The sequence below is a fragment of the Nelusetta ayraudi genome, unplaced genomic scaffold (assembly GCF_046127955.1).
Source record: "Nelusetta ayraudi isolate G7.1 ecotype Tasmania unplaced genomic scaffold, CSIRO-AGI_Nayr_v1 ptg000011l, whole genome shotgun sequence".
Lineage (NCBI taxonomy): Eukaryota > Metazoa > Chordata > Actinopteri > Tetraodontiformes > Monacanthidae > Nelusetta > Nelusetta ayraudi.
In genome coordinates, this window is record NW_027466061.1 from 7,486,890 (window position 1) to 7,504,333 (window position 17,444).

Below are 17,444 nucleotides of genomic sequence, written 5' to 3' on the forward strand. Positions count from 1 at the left end.
CAAGGGACAGAGGAGGACAAGGAGGAGGAGGAGGAGGAAGAGTAGGAGGAGGACGGCGCAAGGAGAAGCAGGGCGGCGAGTGGAGCGGGGAGGAGAGGGAGATCATGGCTGTCATGTGGTGAGATATAGCATATGCTGTTTGCAGAACGGAGTGGTGCGGCAGGGGGAGGACAAGCATCACCGCACAGCGAGGGTGGGAGGTGGTGGTGGGGAGGAGAGGGAGAAGGGAAGAGGCTGAGGGAGAGAAGAGGGAGGGAGGGAGAGGAGAGGAGAGGAGAGGAGGAAGAGGGGGGAAGCAATCAGTTTAGCACCTCTCCTCAAGCAGGAGGGGGAGAGGAGACACAGTGGGACCGGCCCGGGAGAAGACCGTCACTCTGCCAGACTCACGAGGCAGGAGGCCGGAGATCAGGGTCCGAGGTGCCCAGGTCAGAATAAAAGGAGCCTGAGAGCGGCGGGGGGGCTTTGAGCCTGACTCCTGCAGGACGGCAGGAAGGTCCCGAGAAGACGAAGAGGACGAAGGTCCACAACTTGGGGGGAAAAACATCCCTCGCCTGAAGTCGGTCCTGACGGCGTCGTCACCTCTCCGTCACCATGGGGGAATGGACCATTCTGGAGAGGCTGCTGGAGGCGGCCGTCCAGCAGCACTCCACCATGATCGGGAGGTAAGACACTGATGTGATCTTCCCTCAAGTCGCCGTTGTGATGGTCTGGATTGGCTTACGCGTCGTCGAGCAGATTGAGCCGCAACATCCCGGTGAAAACCCCTAAACCTCAGGCTTGTCCCGGCGCTCTCCTCCGCTTCCCCAGGTCCACTACAGTCATCGCAGCCCCCACCCCCACCCACACCTGCTCCCCGCCCTCCCCCCACCCTGTGTCCGCCGCACTCATCATTAGTTAAGGGATAAACTAATTGCACATAATCAATAGCAGGCTTTACTGGGCATTATGGTTAATTCAGAGAGGCTCGGGCGTTGATACCACCTAATGGCCTCGCTCGCCATTGATAGATAACGCCTGCTGCCGCTGGCCACAGACCAATTGGACAGAAGGAGTGAAGGGGAGTGGGAGTGAGATGGTGAGCAGGGGTGCAGAAGATGAAAGGAGAGTGAGCCAGCAGGTGTAGAAGGTGAGATTGGCGGTGGGAGGCGCCGGTGCCAAACTCTGTGAGAAAGCCAAAAAAAAGCCAAGAAAAAAGCCTTCATTCTTTCCATTTACACCACTGACACTCCCAGGCACATGCTCATTTGCATCACAATGAGAGTCTGATTCCGTGGCCTAACGGAAGAGCTTTTAGTTTGATTAGCAGCGGAGAAGGACCGTAAAATCAGTGCGAAAAATGCGCCCCACATCGTCTCTGTGCAATTAACCCAACGCAAAAGGAGGAGTTTTCCGCCCGCTGCACGCAATCCAAACCGCCAAAGAGCTGGGCCTCTCGTTCAGATGACCCTCAGTGTGCGGATTTTAAGATTCGAGGAGGGAAAAAAAAATTCTTGCTGCTGCATTGCCGCGCTCATTAACACAAATCTCAGGTAGTCCGCAACAAGGGCACGGCCCGGTCTCCTCTCCGCTCCAGTGGCTCTCCTGAGTGAGCGCGAGCCCATGCACGGGCACGCGTGCACGTGTGTGTTTTGCTCTGTGTGTAAGCTTAAGGAGTGAAAATTGGCTCGCGTCTTTATTGACTACATTGAGCACTGGGCACAGAGCCAGAAGGCTTCATCCTTCAAATTCAGCAACACTGTAACTGCATCAATGCTACAGAGATGATGCGAGCCGCATTACGCTGCAAAACTTTGGACGATGCGGGAACGAGAACCTTGTGCGCTGGAGATTTTTTTTTTTCCCCCTTCCAAGCAAAGACTGCGCCGAGTCATTTCACCGAGTTCTTTCCTTGCAGCTGGAAGTGCAAAAGCAAATCATCCAATTTGGCCCTCGGGTGAAACCCAGTCCGCACATACTGAGAGACTTGATTTTAAAGGTGCATTAAGCAATTGTTTGTACCATATGTGACTCCCTAATGCGTTCAGGTGATTGCTGATATGACTAAGAATCGCAATCATACTTCTATCAGTCCTCTGTAGTCTCAGTCCAACTCATTGTTCTGGTTTTCAAAGTGACCAAAACCAAAGCAATGGTAGCTTATTGCTAAAACAGGTGTGGTGCCGAGCAAAATGCCTGGCGCGAAATGGCAAAGAAGCTGAAACGACAGCTGGTACAAGTTTTAGAGAGCCGTACGATACATTTTTTTCATGAGCTGAAAGACGCAACAAGGGCTAAACGACGGTGAATATTGGAATTACATTCAACAGGTGGCCAGAGAAAGGAGACGAAAGGGATGTCCGTGTTGCTCTGTTTCTCCTGGATTTGTAAGTAGGCAACTGTTTGCTAACATGTTAGCCATAACAAACTCATAAGCTAATTGCTAACTGTGGTGAAATTGCGCTGGAGTCTTTCTACCCCCCCTAGTGGTCAACAATTTCTTAATGCAACTTCACAATCCTGTCCTGACAGCTGAAAGTCCAGTACCCTGTAAGCATGGGGAAAATGAAATACACTGATGGGTGATTCATTGCTAAAAAGCCATGCATTGTTTCTCCGAGGCAAAGAAGCAACTCTCAATTTGTCTGCTACCTCTCTTAAAAGTCCAAATCAACACTCTGATGCTTCATCTGATGTGCTCAGTCTAAGCTTGATCATCATCTTCACTGGTTTGAGAATGATAGGTATTTCTTTCCATAGTACTCCATGTATTTGTTTCTCTAGTAGATCCAAATATCCACATTCATATCTTAATGTTAGAGAAGTGTAAAATTCATTCCCAGTTGTTAGGGTAGTTGTAAAAAAAAAAAAAAAAAAATCCCACAAGACATTTATGTATCCACAGCTATCTGCCAGAGTGCTGAAAACAGTAAAATGATCCGTAAATGAACACTATGTGTTTTGACTTCCCTCAGACTGTGTTTGTACATCAAGGCTCTTTAGTTGACCCCAGGGCATTAGCAGTAACATTAGCTGTTTTCCAATGAGCCTCCCCGAGCCCCCCTCCTCCTACTCTGCTTGTCTTTGCTATGCGAGTCAAGAAATATTGTCTTTGGAATCACTTTGTACAGTTTTTGTGACCTTTTAAGCTTCCAGAGTCCTGACTTTTCCTCCACTCTTGCAAAGTCAATGTTAATGCGCCTTCTGTTAGCGAGTGTGTTTGCAGAATATTAAAAAAAGAAAAAAGAAGAAGCAATTTTGGAGAATTGGTATGCAGTTTGTTTGAGACCAAGATAGCTTGGGTGCACCCATTAATAATTTAGCTGTTGTTTGGATCTTGGCTCGCTGCCCATAGACAGCATATTTAGAAGTTAGCTATCGAACAAAAACTACCAAAGATAAAGACTTGATTTATAATGATAAGCATGTGTCTGCATGGTCAGGACATTAGCGATTGGTAACTGTTAAACAGTGATGGTTTTGGATGTACTGGCAAGGCGGAGAATTGTTCACGTATGGCACAGAACCGTGCCGTACGATGCCTCCTGGGATGTGAATGAACAACTCCACACTAAATTATGTCTGGAGTCAAAATTATTGCTCTGACCTCTACGGGTTGAAAGGTTCAAGTCTGTCGCACCGCTGACCACACCCAACGGCGCCGTTGGGTGTGGTCAGGTGTGCTCCGTTGCATTTGTGAACACAACCAACTGTGATCTAACGCCACACAGTTGTGCATTGTCAAGTCTTGGACTCCACATGGTGCGGTGGCCGGAGCATGCGGCAAACGATAGATGCCATCACATTTAGGATGTGTATAGAGGTGTTTTTGTCTTAAAAAAAATAAATAAAATAAAACCCGAGAGTATGCATGTGTGCACTTGCGATTGAAAGGATGATGGTTCCAAAGATCGCAACAGTCATGTCTCCCCATGGTTGAAAAGTGCATCAAAACTTTGGAACGGTGTTGCATGTCAGTCATCTGTTGGAGTGCCAGTCTTCACGGTTGCAATGCTGGGATGTCATTCCACCACGAGACACTGTCGGATAGCATTTTCAGACGTCTGCACTGTCAAATCAAGCTACAATTAAGCCCTTTCTTAATTGTAGGTTTTAAGCTAACCTATGCCCTGGTGTTATTGTCCTAATGCACACATACAGTGGTGTTAAATATTGTAAGACACTAAATCTTTACAGTGACATAGGTTAGCTTAAGCACGGTCTACTGAAGGGACAGACAATTGAGAGTTGCTTTTGTGCCTCTGACTAACCACAGGCGGCTTGCACCTTTTCACTCACCCAAAAATGTTTTGCGATGTCTAACCAGGATGTGTGCAGTGCTTGCATGAATAACCAACAACTGTGGTCACGATTAAACTGTGTTCAAAAGATCATTGCCAAGGCTGCAGTACTCTTTGGTTTATCAGCATATTTAACTCTATATTCAAGAATCATAAGACCCGGGGGGGGGAGGGCTTTAGGCACAAGACGTCTCATATTTCATAAGAGCAGCAATGAGTCAGTGCGTTAGTTAAGAGTTTTAATGAAAGTGCTGCTTCACGGGCAGAGATGTTCCTTCTGATTCAGTTCCGTTTACAAGCAGTTCACTGTCCGTCTGGTATTTAAACACATTGACCATTCAAACACTCAATCAAATCAAATATCTTCAATCCAACTGGACAAACAAATACTTTGCAAAACTGTGGAAGATTTCTTTTATTTCCTTTCAAACAGAATTACCTCTTAAAACTTTCAGACCGCAACTTTCAAATAATCCCACAGTGAAACCTTCATGTGCAGTTCAAATCTAATAGCGGCTCGCATCACTTCACACTATGCAGCAAAAGAGGGCTTTCTCTTTCTCACTGCGATGCTCGGATGTTAGGTGGACCAGGTGCACTCGCACATGTGCCGTGCAGGAAAAGTGAGTTTCAGATGGCTCTTATCGTCAAAGCCCCAAAGCCCTTTGGCTTAAACACCTTGCAGACAGAACACAAGAAACAAAAACAAGAGGGTTGATGCATCTCCCTCGGCTGCACTGCAATGCTGTAGCGAGGTCAGCAGCAAAGACAAGTAGAGCGAGAGCGCGGAGGCAGAGATAATGGAGGCTGGGAGTGATTGGAGGAGGATAAAATAATAAAGGCTGCCGGATGGGGGGAGAGGACGTGCGTTGGAAAGGCAAGACAGGAGGGGCGCAAAGGGAGTTAAGTGGCGGTGTGAGACATTAAGAAGGAAGGGAAGGAAGTTTTGCCTCTGCAGTGAATCTGTGTCAGGGCTCCTTCCTTTGGAGCTGCTGACTGATCCTGCTGCTGAGGAAACACACAAAGTTAGCAAGTGCCCTCTGTGGGGAGGACTCCTATAAAAGCAGCCATTGCGTGTTTTTGCTTCAGATGTATGGAAACACTACAGGGCTCCGCATCAGACCTCAGAGTCCCTGCAACATAGATAGAAACATAACTCAAGATTGTGTAATTTATCAACAAATACATTTATTTTAAAGCTACTCAGGCAAATATTCCCCCTGGCAAATATTAATCACGCACTTCTGTGTTTGTGTTTGATCATAAAAGACATTGAACATTAATAGAAGTTCAAAATAAAAAAGAAGAAAAACAAATAAAAATCAGCATAAATAAATAGCAAGTGGGAGAAAAAGGGGCAACTCACTAAATTAAACAGTAGGATAACCTAAAGTCCACAAATGAGGGGTACAGATTCCTGGTGGGACTGTGCAGAGGACTCGACTTCTTCTGTAGGATGTCTGCTATGTTACATCAGATATTTTAGGACAGGACGGTTTCCGGCACGCGGGGCACGATCATCATAAAATAGATCTTGCTCAGTACCGCCTGCTGAATATCAAAATCACTGCTCACACTGCACATGGAGTTCCTCCCTGGAATTCAAACCTATTTGAATAGGCCTGAGTTTTTGTTGGAGCGCACTGCACTGCTCCCACGAGCTCAGCTGTTTCTATTTGCACTGCACCATGAACTGCCACATCCGTCCTGTCGGTGTTGGCCGCGGGAGCTAAACTGCTTTTACTTGGCGTCTATCACTCCATTTTTACGTCATAAAAGCTGCCTTCATATTGTGTTGCCCTCGCAAGACGTAACCAATGTTCATTAAAAATGTATGCACACTTGACCAGCTCTTTAATCTAATGGACAGCAAAAAAAAGTTTTAGCCTTTGCACTGCTCACATTGCAGGGAGAGAAACAGTGGCAACCAAATGCATCCAGGGTGAATTCACACACTGATGCTCGTTCTCTCCCTGCACTTTTTTTTTTTTTTTGCTAATGAGGTCAGGATTTCCACCAAAAGGAGGTACCCTACTTTGAGAAAAGGCACCCTACTTCTCTCAAAATACATGCAGGAAGCCTTTGCTTTAATCCAGGACATCGTCCCATCTCACTGTCAACCAGGATTCCTATTTCACACGTCGTCAACAATGAGCAGACCGCATCGGTTCTGTGCCGTGTTGGAAGATTGCATTGCAACAGAAGAAGAAAAAGGCAATAATGGAAGCAATACTTCAGAGTTTGAAGGAATTAGTGATCCATCATCCCGCGGCGGCCAGCCGAACTGTCCATGAAATGAAAACATTTTCCTGCACATCTGAAGTTGTCATTAGTTTATTTGCGCAGCACTCCCCTGACGTTGAACACTATTGATCAAATTGTGGGACGGGGGTGGAGTAGAGCTGAGCTCAGCTTTCAGCCGGTGCACCCGATTATTCATTTCAGCAACACATCGATGGTGCGCCCGCCGGCCTCACTGGCCACGCCGCATGTTTCTCAACACGCTGTCGAAATGTTCAATCCATCACGTGAGTGCAATGACAAATGAAAAAGACAAGAATTTTAATTTTTTAGTAAAGTTCAGGAAACGTCAAAGGAGGAGGAGGAGGAGGAGGCCTAAATACAGAAACAGCTGATTTTTTTCCACACAATTTGGCCACAAATGAATTGACTTAAAGATAAACAGTGCTGTGTTTAGGCAAAATCTCCTTAGAAGTGCAGCAACATGGGTTGACTTTGATGAAAACCTTTAAAGGAGCTGTGAAATGAAAAAGAAGCAAGAGGTGAAACACTGGTTGCTATGGCAAATTCTTGAGAAAAGATTTGCATGAATTTGCTTTTTCCTGATCTAAAGTGAAATTCAGTTATTTTGGAAAAAAGAAAAAGGGATAGAAATCTTTCTTTTTTTTTTAAATTATTTCATTGAGTTGCTCATTAGGGTGCCTAAATAAAAATTCAATAAGAAGTTATTTATCCGCTCAGGAGGATTTTTAATTCAAAAACAGGGAACAGATTTATTGAGCAGCAGCCTTTCAGAATAAAACAACTGATACTTCATGTTCACGTCAGGTCAGATTTCCCTCTACTGTCTTGAATCATCCATCTTTTACTCTGCTCTACTCAAGCTGCCCAAGTGGGGCAATGCCTAGTGAGCCGAGTCAGTGACCATTATGACTGAGGAGGCAAAGCCGAATCATCCTCATGTGCCACACTGTTATCCAGAAAATGTTGACAAAAAAAATCTTTGGAAACTGAGACACTGAGTGTCTCAATTCTGCAGCGTTTACAGGAGCAGCATTGCCTCACATCCACACTATTTCTATTAACAAATAACAACAATAATAAGTCCAGCGGAAAATAAGAAATTGGCTGTAAAGTCAGATTAGCAGTTGATCAGATGCTACGCATATTTTCTTATTTATTTCCCTTGAAGCAGACCCTTCGACTCATTGATTAAACACGCCAACACTCCGACTGCTGGAAAGCGAAACTTCGTATTGACGCAGTCAGCAAAGCAACAGAAAAAACAAAAGAAAAAGAAGAGAAAAGACAGAGAAGCCCGTACGTTTTCTGAAGTGTTTTAAACTGCCATAACATGTTTGCATAATGTTGCCTCACTTAACCCGCGGTGAGATGAAAGCATGGCTTTTTAGATGAAAGGGCAATTTTGGAAGTGATGAAAAGACAGGAAGGAGCGCTACGTCAGCACTGTGCATGGTTCCGCTGTGCAGTTAATTTGTGGACAAACTGGACAAACAGTTTTCCTCCCTGTTATGGAAGACTATTTAAAAAAAAATAAAGAATTATATGTATGCTCTTGTTATAGAAAATGAGCACTTTATATGAATGTATAACCATTTTGGGTGTTCCACAATGATCGGGTGAATCTTGTTAAAGGCCCAGTGTGTTACTATTCAGCGTCTGGTGGTAATAAAGCACAACTGGACACTTCTTCTTGATGGTGCATCTTTCCTACAGCATTCGTGACGTCAGTGCAAAAAATCATAAAACCCTGAGCAGATCCATCTTCTTCCACTGCAGAAACGTGGCCTGTTCCTTGGTTAGTTAGAGACACCTGGCTTTTATAAAGCAAAAAATGCTTGAGTAGTGACTGGGAACACAACATCTTAGTGTCTTCTGTTCTAATTTGGTTTCACGCCACAATAGGCCTGTTTAAATGTGACCCTGTAGCGTGTTCCGCAGCTGGATGGTGAAACGAAGCAGCAGCCCGCAGAGTTGTTGCTCCAAATCAGCTTTTTTTCTACTCTCGTTCCATAACAGCAGCTGCTTGCGTTCGGGGAAGACAAAACTCTTCACAAGAAGACATTTCGGCTTCCCGCTGTTGCTGAGATTATTCTGACATTGCGGCCGATGGTTCCTGCAGTCGTATCAATGCGTTTAACGCAGGCTGTAACTACAAGTGCGAAAACAGGTTTGTGCACGGAGCAGCGAATTGGCTATAGGAGCAAAGAAACTGCTGCCCCCTGATGAATGCAGCGGCTTACTCCTCGACCGACTGATATCTTCATTCCTCTGTGCCGCCGACAGCAAAGAGTGAAGTTGGAAGTTAGTTTATGGCGAAGGTTTTCTCGGACACGACTCTCTGAGGTCGCCCTGTCCACACAGATGTATGTCCGAACTCATATAAAGTTGAGGGTCATTTATATTCAATGTGTGTGTGTGTGTGTGTGTGTGTGTGTGTGTGTGTGTGTGTGTATTTATCAATCCATCTGCTATTGTGCTCCAGGCAATGGTTGTCCCGAGAGGATGGCGACAGCAGCTGCTCTGTGAATGAACAAACGTATGCATGCGTGTGTGCGCGCGCACGTGCGTCTGCGCGTGTGTGTGTCTTTGTGCGAGAGAGTTTGAATGCCTCTGGGAAAGACGGAGCCTGAGCGTCCAGCCAACACACCAGCTGTGGATGTCATACGCCGACTACCCACACAGTCTTACAGGTCAATCGGCCGACTGTAGATCAGTTAGTGTCGCTTTCATGGCAGTGGAGGATGAGGAGGGGGAAGAAGAGGAGGGCCAGGTAGTCATCTGCCTCCTGCCTGCAGATGCTGTAGTTTGAGAGAAGCAGCGGGCTCTGACAAATCCACCTGTCAGGGACGGAGCGCAGGTCAAGTCTGACTCCAGGAGCAGCTTCCACCTTCTGATCCTCGGCTGCCGAATTACCATTTGAGATGTGTTTGAAAACTCTGGCGCGGCTCGTCGGATTAAGCAAATCTCTAAAAATAATTTGTTTTAGATGAAGAAAGGCCTTTTATGTAAAGGAGGCGGAAGAAGAACTCACAAGGAGAACTGTGAAAGACACAGAAAACATTTTTCCAAGTGAAAAAGAAATAATTCTCAGTGATCAAATCCAGGACCACTGGACTTTCTTGGGGCCTGATCTTAAAACACTGTGATACAATTGCAGTTGAAAAAAAATCTGTCCTCCCCCTCCTCTAACAAGATTTCTCATATTTTACGGTGGTAGTCCACATAATTTGACTGTGCCAGGGGCTGTCCTGCTAAAGTGGGCTCTGCTGTCCAGGACCAGCTCGCTACTCTGCAGGGCCTAAAACACTGGAGTTTGCAGATAACCTGAGTCCACTGCTTTCTGCTAATGCAGCAATCTGCCCCATGCTGATTATCCTGTTATCCAGCAGAGTACACACACACACACACACACACACACACACACGCACACGCACACACATACGCATGCACACACACATGCACGCACACACACACACGTGCACGCACGCACACACACGCACGCACACACACACACACACACACACACGCACACACATACGCACGCACACACACACACACGCGCGCACACACACACACAGAAGCACACTCACAAAGCCTGCAAACGCACAGCACAACACTCAATATTTTGAAGGTGTGTATAAATCTGGCCAGCGACCATTACGCTGAACGAGTGAGCAGCTGCGGTACCGTGCAGTCTCAACGTGCAAGCAAGCAAGGATGCAGAAACAAGAGTGAACCACTCACTCCGGGAGAGAGTGAGCGCTACTTTCCCCGACCGACCACGTCGTTGCAGTCATTTTGAGGCTTTTCCTGATGGCTGCTTGTCTTGTTTGCTGCTGTAACATTTAAGAGTATTGTTGCATTTTTTTTTAATGGCACATTGATTGAGGAGCATTCATTTTCAGTCGCCGTAAATCTTTGAGTTCAGCTCATTCAGAAAAAACATGTCCAAAATTAGTCCAGATGACCTGGCACAGGAAGTGATGTCACTCAAAGACTCAAAGCCAGCCATACGTTCTCCAGACTGTGCATCCATGTTGGTGCATGAAATTCTCCTCTTCCTCCTCTTCCTCCTTTCCTTTGAAACCGTCGAGCCCCTCCCCCACCGCCAACTGTGTCAATAAACAGCGGACGGCGGAGAACGACCGCCGCTCAATGCTAACGCAGCCTGTTAAACTGGTAGCCTAGAAAAGCAGGGCAAACCAATACAGCAGATATTCCAAGAGGGACGTCTTCTTCTTCTTCACTTGGCATTGACCACTTCATGGTGAAGGTCCTGATGTAACCTTGTGTGCTCAGTGGTGGTTCAGCGCTGCCGCAACATACAGTGAAAGACTGCTGCAGTGAAATTGTGCATGTTGCTCCGTTTAAAATCACACGCTGTGCAAAGTACCTATGTGTAAATACAATTAAGGGAGTGGGGATTTCAAAAATAAATGAATAACACAACTCCATAAATCATCCCTATGTGATGTCACAAAGGGCACTGCTGCTTCTCTAGGGTTAGTGACATCATATCTGAGTTTTTTTTATTACACAGAATTTCAGTGATTTGTATGTAAAATCGTGTGAAAGGCATTATTATTATTATTATTATTATTATTATTATTATTATTATTATTATTATTATCATTATTTTTAACAAACTCTGTTTTGTCTCTGGGCATGTTTTTTTCCAGTGCCACTTGTCCTCAGACAGGGTTTTCTGAGAATCTCTACCTGCCATTACAAATCCAGTTCATGGTGGTCAAGGTCATACTTTTTGCTGCGACGTTGAGGCTAATGTTATTTTGCTGCAGCAGAGCAGCAATCGTTTAGAGATATTACTTACATTATGTATTTTGATTCAGTTTTGTTTGTTTAAAACAACAACAACATGCATTTCCAAGGTGTTAATTTGATATTTGAAATGGCTGTAAACAAAACAATATTGGGAAAGAGCAGCCAAATTTATTTTTTTTTAAATCTATTTTTTATATTGTACTGTACTACCGCCTTTGCAGTGTACAGCAGTTGTCACAGGCTCCTGAGGTTTAGCAATTGCTGCTTTATTTATGTAACGCTGCATTATTTAATGTTTCATGTGGAACAAAGGGGGGAAAACAGTTCAAAGTGCAGATGCTGTAACATTTATTCATGACTGACTAGACATTTCATGTTCAAAGTGTATTTCCCCACACAGAAAAACAAAGTGCTACAGTATATTATTGCTTGATTCATGAGGATGATTTGAATGATTGCTTTGAATAATTCAATAATATTTTGTATCACTTTCCGAAAACTTGAAATTAAGTCGCTACGATGCACAGATTTATACAGATTATATCTCTTCATTTTACTGATCCCATCTTTGTCTCATGTTTGCATTACATTTTATTTTTAGCGAAATTATAATTTTTTGGGGCTATATTAGACAAAAAAGTCAAAATTTTCATGTGGATAACAATTTCCATGAAAAAAAACATTTCCATTCAATGAGCTTTTGTCACTACAGAGTGATTTACCAAGTAGGCTTGGTGACATTTACTTTATGCCATTATGGTGCGGAAATGATCAGTGGCCTGAGAGGAAGCAGGCATTGAATAGCAGCAAAATGGCAGCTCCATTTGAAAGCATCCAAAGCAGCATGTTGTCACTCTTTTTTTTTTATTATTCAGATGATAAAATGTTTGCGGTTGGTTGAGCTGTGATTTCTTTGAGAACGCTAAAATACTGAATGTGATGCATCCAAAAAACAACAATGGATAATCTCACATTCTGCCCAAATTCTGAGCGCGGCCAGTGTCTAACTTCCAGAGGACAAAAGGTGCAGAAAAGCAGAAAAATAAGCTTTTTGATTTTCCTTTTTTTTGTTTTGATTTGTTTTTTGCGGGAGTGCTGGAAGTCAGTGTAGCATATGAGCTCGCAGCTGCTCCGAGCGCTGACGACCGGACATGTTTGCCATTTTGCACGAGCTGTACACATGACTGACTCTTTGTTTCTGTGTCCCCGTGTTGTGTGTGTGTGTGTATGTGTGTCGCACTCGCGCAAAATGACTCGCAGGTGGAGCAGGAAAAAAGTCCTGCAGCGGCGCACTGCTCCATTTTAGGTCGGCCTCACGCCAGCACATGTACCGCCACCTGTCTCACTCTCTCACTCGACCCACCGAAAGACATTATGTGGTTTTGGACTTTTAAGTTCAAAAAGAATGAGCTAACGCCATCATAACGTGTCTGAATGCAACGTTAACAAAGAGTCACGCAACCTCACGCGGCTGGGGCTAAAACGTATTGTCGCGCCGCCACTTAGCTATTGTTCATTTCCGCCCGGTGACAGCCTCCATCTATCGCTGTCCCTCGCGTGGCCTTGAGCGCCTCCTCCTGCGCCTCAAATCAAGTGCTTTTTAAGTAATTGGCTCCTTCACGCGGCCGGGGAGCGTGCAACATCGGCCGTGCTGGGGCAGAAATATCTAGGAGGCCCCGCGATGCGGAGGCTTTCTTTGCTCATTAGAAAGAGCTGACTGTGCAGCACTAAACCCCCTCTATCCCCGCACCCCACCCAGTCCTCCTCCTCCTCTGCACTAGATCGACACCAAAAGATGACGCCGCTGCACGCCGAAGTCTCCGAGGCCTCTCCGAAAAGCTGCTGTGCCGACTCTCTCACGAGCTTCGTCGTCTTTGAAAAATGCGCTAATAATGCTCGCTGGGAGGCCCCAACAGCTTTTAGTCGACGGCACCTGTGCAGCCCACTAACTTCTAATCAGCTCTTCATTTTGAGGCCCACTCACTCAGCGGCGACGATTGCTCAATGTCTTGCGAGTCAAACATGGCGGTGAGACCAGATTGAGGTGGGAAAAAATGTAAAAGGGGGTTCCTTAAAGGTCTGATTTTTTTTTATTGGTATATAAATATAGAGAGAGACATACAGCAAGGGTCTCGCTTCTCCAGCTGCCATCTTGCACCGCCATTTTTTAAGGAAATACGAAACTCGGAGTCAGACAGACTTCCTTGAATACCGAGCTTCCTAAGATATTTTCACACTGGACCGTTGCTAATCCGTCGTTAATCGTTCCAAGGTGCGCTCATTTCTGATTTAATGGCGACACCATTGCGGCTGTCGCCCATGTCCGTCTCAAATGATTGCACTCTCACAAACGCACATACAGGCTCATAAAAGGTAAGGGGATTAGAAGGGATTTTATTCCAGTGCTCATAACCATTGTTACTATAGCTACTGTGGGTTATGTCAGATTATTATTTTTCAAAACAGTTCTATTAACATGCAGCCGCATGCAGTGTTTTGGTACATTAACAAAGACTGCCCCTGATGTTCCTGCCTTTTTCTCTCCCCCGACCCGTCTCCCTGCAGGATCCTCCTGACCGTAGTGGTGATCTTCCGCATCCTGATTGTGGGCATCGTGGGTGAAAAGGTGTATGAGGACGAGCAGATCATGTTCATCTGCAACACCATGCAGCCCGGCTGCAACCAGGCCTGCTACGACAAGGCCTTCCCCATCTCGCACATCCGCTACTGGGTCTTTCAGATCATCCTGGTGTGCACGCCGAGCCTGTGCTTCATCACCTACTCCGTCCACCAGTCGGCCAAGGCGCGCGACCGCAGCTACTCCCTCCTGCATCACCCGGCGTACATGGACCACCACAGCCACGGCCACCACGGCCGCCACCACGACCACCACGCGCGCAAGCTGCACTCGCGCAACATCAACGGCATCCTGGTGCACCCCGACAGCAGCAAGGAGGACCATGACTGCCTGGAGGTGAAGGAGATCCCCAACGGGCCGCGGGGGCTCCCACCCACTCACAAGAGCGCCAAGGTGCGGCGGCAGGAGGGCATCTCCCGCTTCTACGTCATCCAGGTGGTCTTCCGCAACGCCCTGGAGATCGGCTTCTTAGCCGGCCAGTACTTCCTGTACGGCTTCAACGTGCCGGGGATGTTCGAGTGCGACCGCTACCCGTGCGTGAAGGAGGTGGAGTGCTACGTGTCGAGGCCCACGGAAAAGACCGTGTTCCTGGTCTTCATGTTTGCCGTGAGCGGCATATGCGTGCTGCTCAACCTGGCCGAGCTCAACCACCTGGGCTGGAGGAAGATAAAGACGGCCATCCGAGGAGTGCAGGCCCGCAGGAAGTCCATCTGCGAAGTTCGCAAGAAGGACGTTTCACATCTGTCCCAAGCCCCGAACCTGGGCAGGACCCAGTCCAGTGAGTCAGCCTACGTCTGACAGAGGCTTCTCCGCCTGGGGGCTCGAGGACCTGTTAGGATGTGGACAAGAGCTTCTCCCCGGCTCAGGACCCTCAATCATTAGGGATTACAAAACAAAATACAAAACAAGACAAAAACTCACCACTGCATTATTATTCAGGAGCACAGACAGACTCTATGAAGTCAAGATGAAGCGTCAAGTCTCTCGTACTTGAACAGAAGAGAAACACTTTGATTGAAAAGCAACTGTGTTGCTGTCACAAAAGCTCACACCTAAAAAGCTGAGCTGATCTAAAGAGTTCTGCTTTGCCTAGGTGACACTAGGTGCCTTTCAAAAAAAAAAAAAAAAACAACACATGAACAGATAAAACTGAGCAATTACTAAAAGACTGTAAAGATCGTCGGAGGTTGAATCGCATAAAGTTCTTTGTTAATTTTAACTTTACTGTAGGTAAAAAAAAAATCCCCTTATTTTCCAATTACGTGTGCATATGCAAGAGGTGAAGCGCGTGCATGCATAAGCATGTGTGAGGGAAAAAAGCCAATCTCTGACTCGTGTCAGAACATTGAATGCCAAGTAAATCTGAGCTACAGAGGAAAAAAAGACAACCTTTATTTCGCGCCGTCCACAATCTCTGTGGACAAATAAGCACCTTTTTAAAACAAGATACAAAGATTCTTAGGTACACAAAGACAGACGGCACTAAAACTATCAGCATAAACTGGAGCACAGGACTTGTTGGCAGTGTACCGGCTTTTTTTTGGGGGGGGTGTTATTTTTCTTGGAACTTGCTACTACATATCGTTCAGTCTGTTGCGATATAGGTACCAATCAAAGGGAGGACTGCCGCTGCTCGGAAGCTTTTGTTCAAAGGAAGACATGCTGCACATCCAAGATGAGTTAAGATTTACTTTCCACACTGTGTTAACACACCACAAAGCTCCTCATGCCTGTGAGGCATCCTGTTTACTCTCAGAACAACAACAACAAGGAGTGCTAGTGTTTCCACCACACAGAGTGCGATCACTGTCGAAGAGGCTGAATGCAGTTATATACAGATTCCTTCTCAAATCGAGCAGAAAAAGCAGTGTAGTCATATATATTTTAACATGTGTAACCTCAAAGCTTTTTTCCACAACACATTTGGTGCCATATAAAAGTTACTGTACATAGACGGGACGTAATATTAACACTTAAGACGGGCTTCACAGAATGGGGGATGCGGGGGGGAGGCCATGGGTTTGGGTGATAACGATCATAGATTGCCAGCTTTAATGATATGTATTATCCATGTGCTCTTTGTTTACTCTGTAATGGAGATTATATGTTCAGAAAAAATGTTTCCCCCCCTCATGGACTTTGAAAAAGGCATGTTACTGATGCATTAATAGAATGGATAGAGTATAACATGTAAAATGAAAAAGAGGCTTTTATTTATTTGCATCCTGCTCCTGTTAAATGTTCTACTTAGCATGCATGAAGATGAACAATTATTAAGAGATATAGAATCCCAATGCGGGGAAGGTTGGAAGTGAATACCTGAAATGCTCCAGAACTGCAGCAATAATAATAATATAATATAATATATAGTATGTAATAGAAAATATGTGAATAAATTATTATTATGCAAACAAGTGACATTTCTCCATCAGTCATTTTTGCATCTTCCGATCCTCATGTTTTATACCAGCAGCCTCAGACAGATCAACGGAAAACTGTTCATTTAGCACTGTGTTTACAGCCTCTGTCTAAAACTGATGTCTTGCCCTACCTTCCGAATATTTCGAAGAGGATGAAAACAGTGAAGCTGAGGAGAATGAACTAGAATGAAACTGACGAGGGGTGATGTCACATGACCTGGGAGGGCTAGCAGAGCCCTTTGTGCCATCACAAAAAGCCATTTTTCTGAGTAGCATGTTTTCAAACATACTGTCTGGAAAGGGGAAAAAGCGAAAGAAGCAAGTTATGTCTGTTTTTTCAGTTCTGGGAATTTAGTGAATGAATGAAATACATCACATCTTATTCAGAAATTCACATGCAGTAAGTCAGCATTCTGATTCTCAGCACAGCAACTGGTAAGGTTTGTCTAAATGGCCAAAAGTAAAAAAAAACAAAACAACAACTTTGAAATATCCAAAAATAATTGTATCTCCACAATTATGAACTCGTAATTATGTAGTGAATTAAATTTCGTCCAAACTGGAACAATGTGCGGTCTGAAGTTGCAGACTGACAGTCAAGTTCCACTATCACTGCAGCTGAACAACTAAAATGTGAAAGAAGCCTTTCCGCTGCATAAAAAAACATGGTGTTGAGCCGACCATATGCTGTATATACAAGACAAACATCAAAGTGCATCGCAGTGCTTTCAGCTCCACCGATTCAAAGCTGGCTTGGATATTTATTATTCAGCGTGGAGAAATGATACATCTCGGAGAGATACATTAGGACGCCCCGACGCTCTGTTGATGAATTATAGATATTCAACCTGTTTGCTGGCATGTCAACTAAACTGCTGACTCCGGCACATCGATCAGGAGTACGACTCAGAACTTTTCCTCGCTTGCACAGGACGCTGTTTTGTTTTTGTCGAGTTCTTCCTGGTGCAATATCCCCCACGCTGCTGTTCAACGTGACTCAGTGTCAGGAAAGTTACTGGAGCAGACCTGATCATTCCGGTAACGAGCGGGGTTACCGAGGGA

General features: G+C 45.4%; 1 protein-coding gene across 5 annotated transcripts; it reads left to right on the forward strand.

Moving 5' to 3' along the window:
• Positions 1 to 257: 257 nt before the first annotated feature.
• Positions 258 to 16,378, forward strand: LOC142884616 (gap junction delta-2 protein-like). 5 transcript variants are annotated; one of them, XM_076020388.1, is made up of 5 exons: positions 580 to 662; positions 1,008 to 1,126; positions 2,307 to 2,363; positions 13,890 to 14,740; positions 15,567 to 16,378. In XM_076020388.1, exons 4-5 carry the CDS (start codon positions 13,972 to 13,974, stop codon positions 15,644 to 15,646), a joined length of 849 nt encoding a protein of 282 aa, XP_075876503.1. In that variant the 5' UTR covers positions 580 to 662; positions 1,008 to 1,126; positions 2,307 to 2,363; positions 13,890 to 13,971; the 3' UTR covers positions 15,647 to 16,378. The 5 variants fall into 5 exon arrangements, with proteins under 5 accessions (XP_075876498.1, XP_075876500.1, XP_075876499.1 ...); XM_076020383.1 differs by lacking the exon at positions 1,008 to 1,126 and having other exon boundaries at positions 258 to 662; XM_076020385.1 differs by lacking the exons at positions 1,008 to 1,126; positions 15,567 to 16,378 and having other exon boundaries at positions 258 to 662; positions 13,890 to 14,860.
• The last annotated feature ends 1,066 nt before the right edge of the window (positions 16,379 to 17,444 follow it).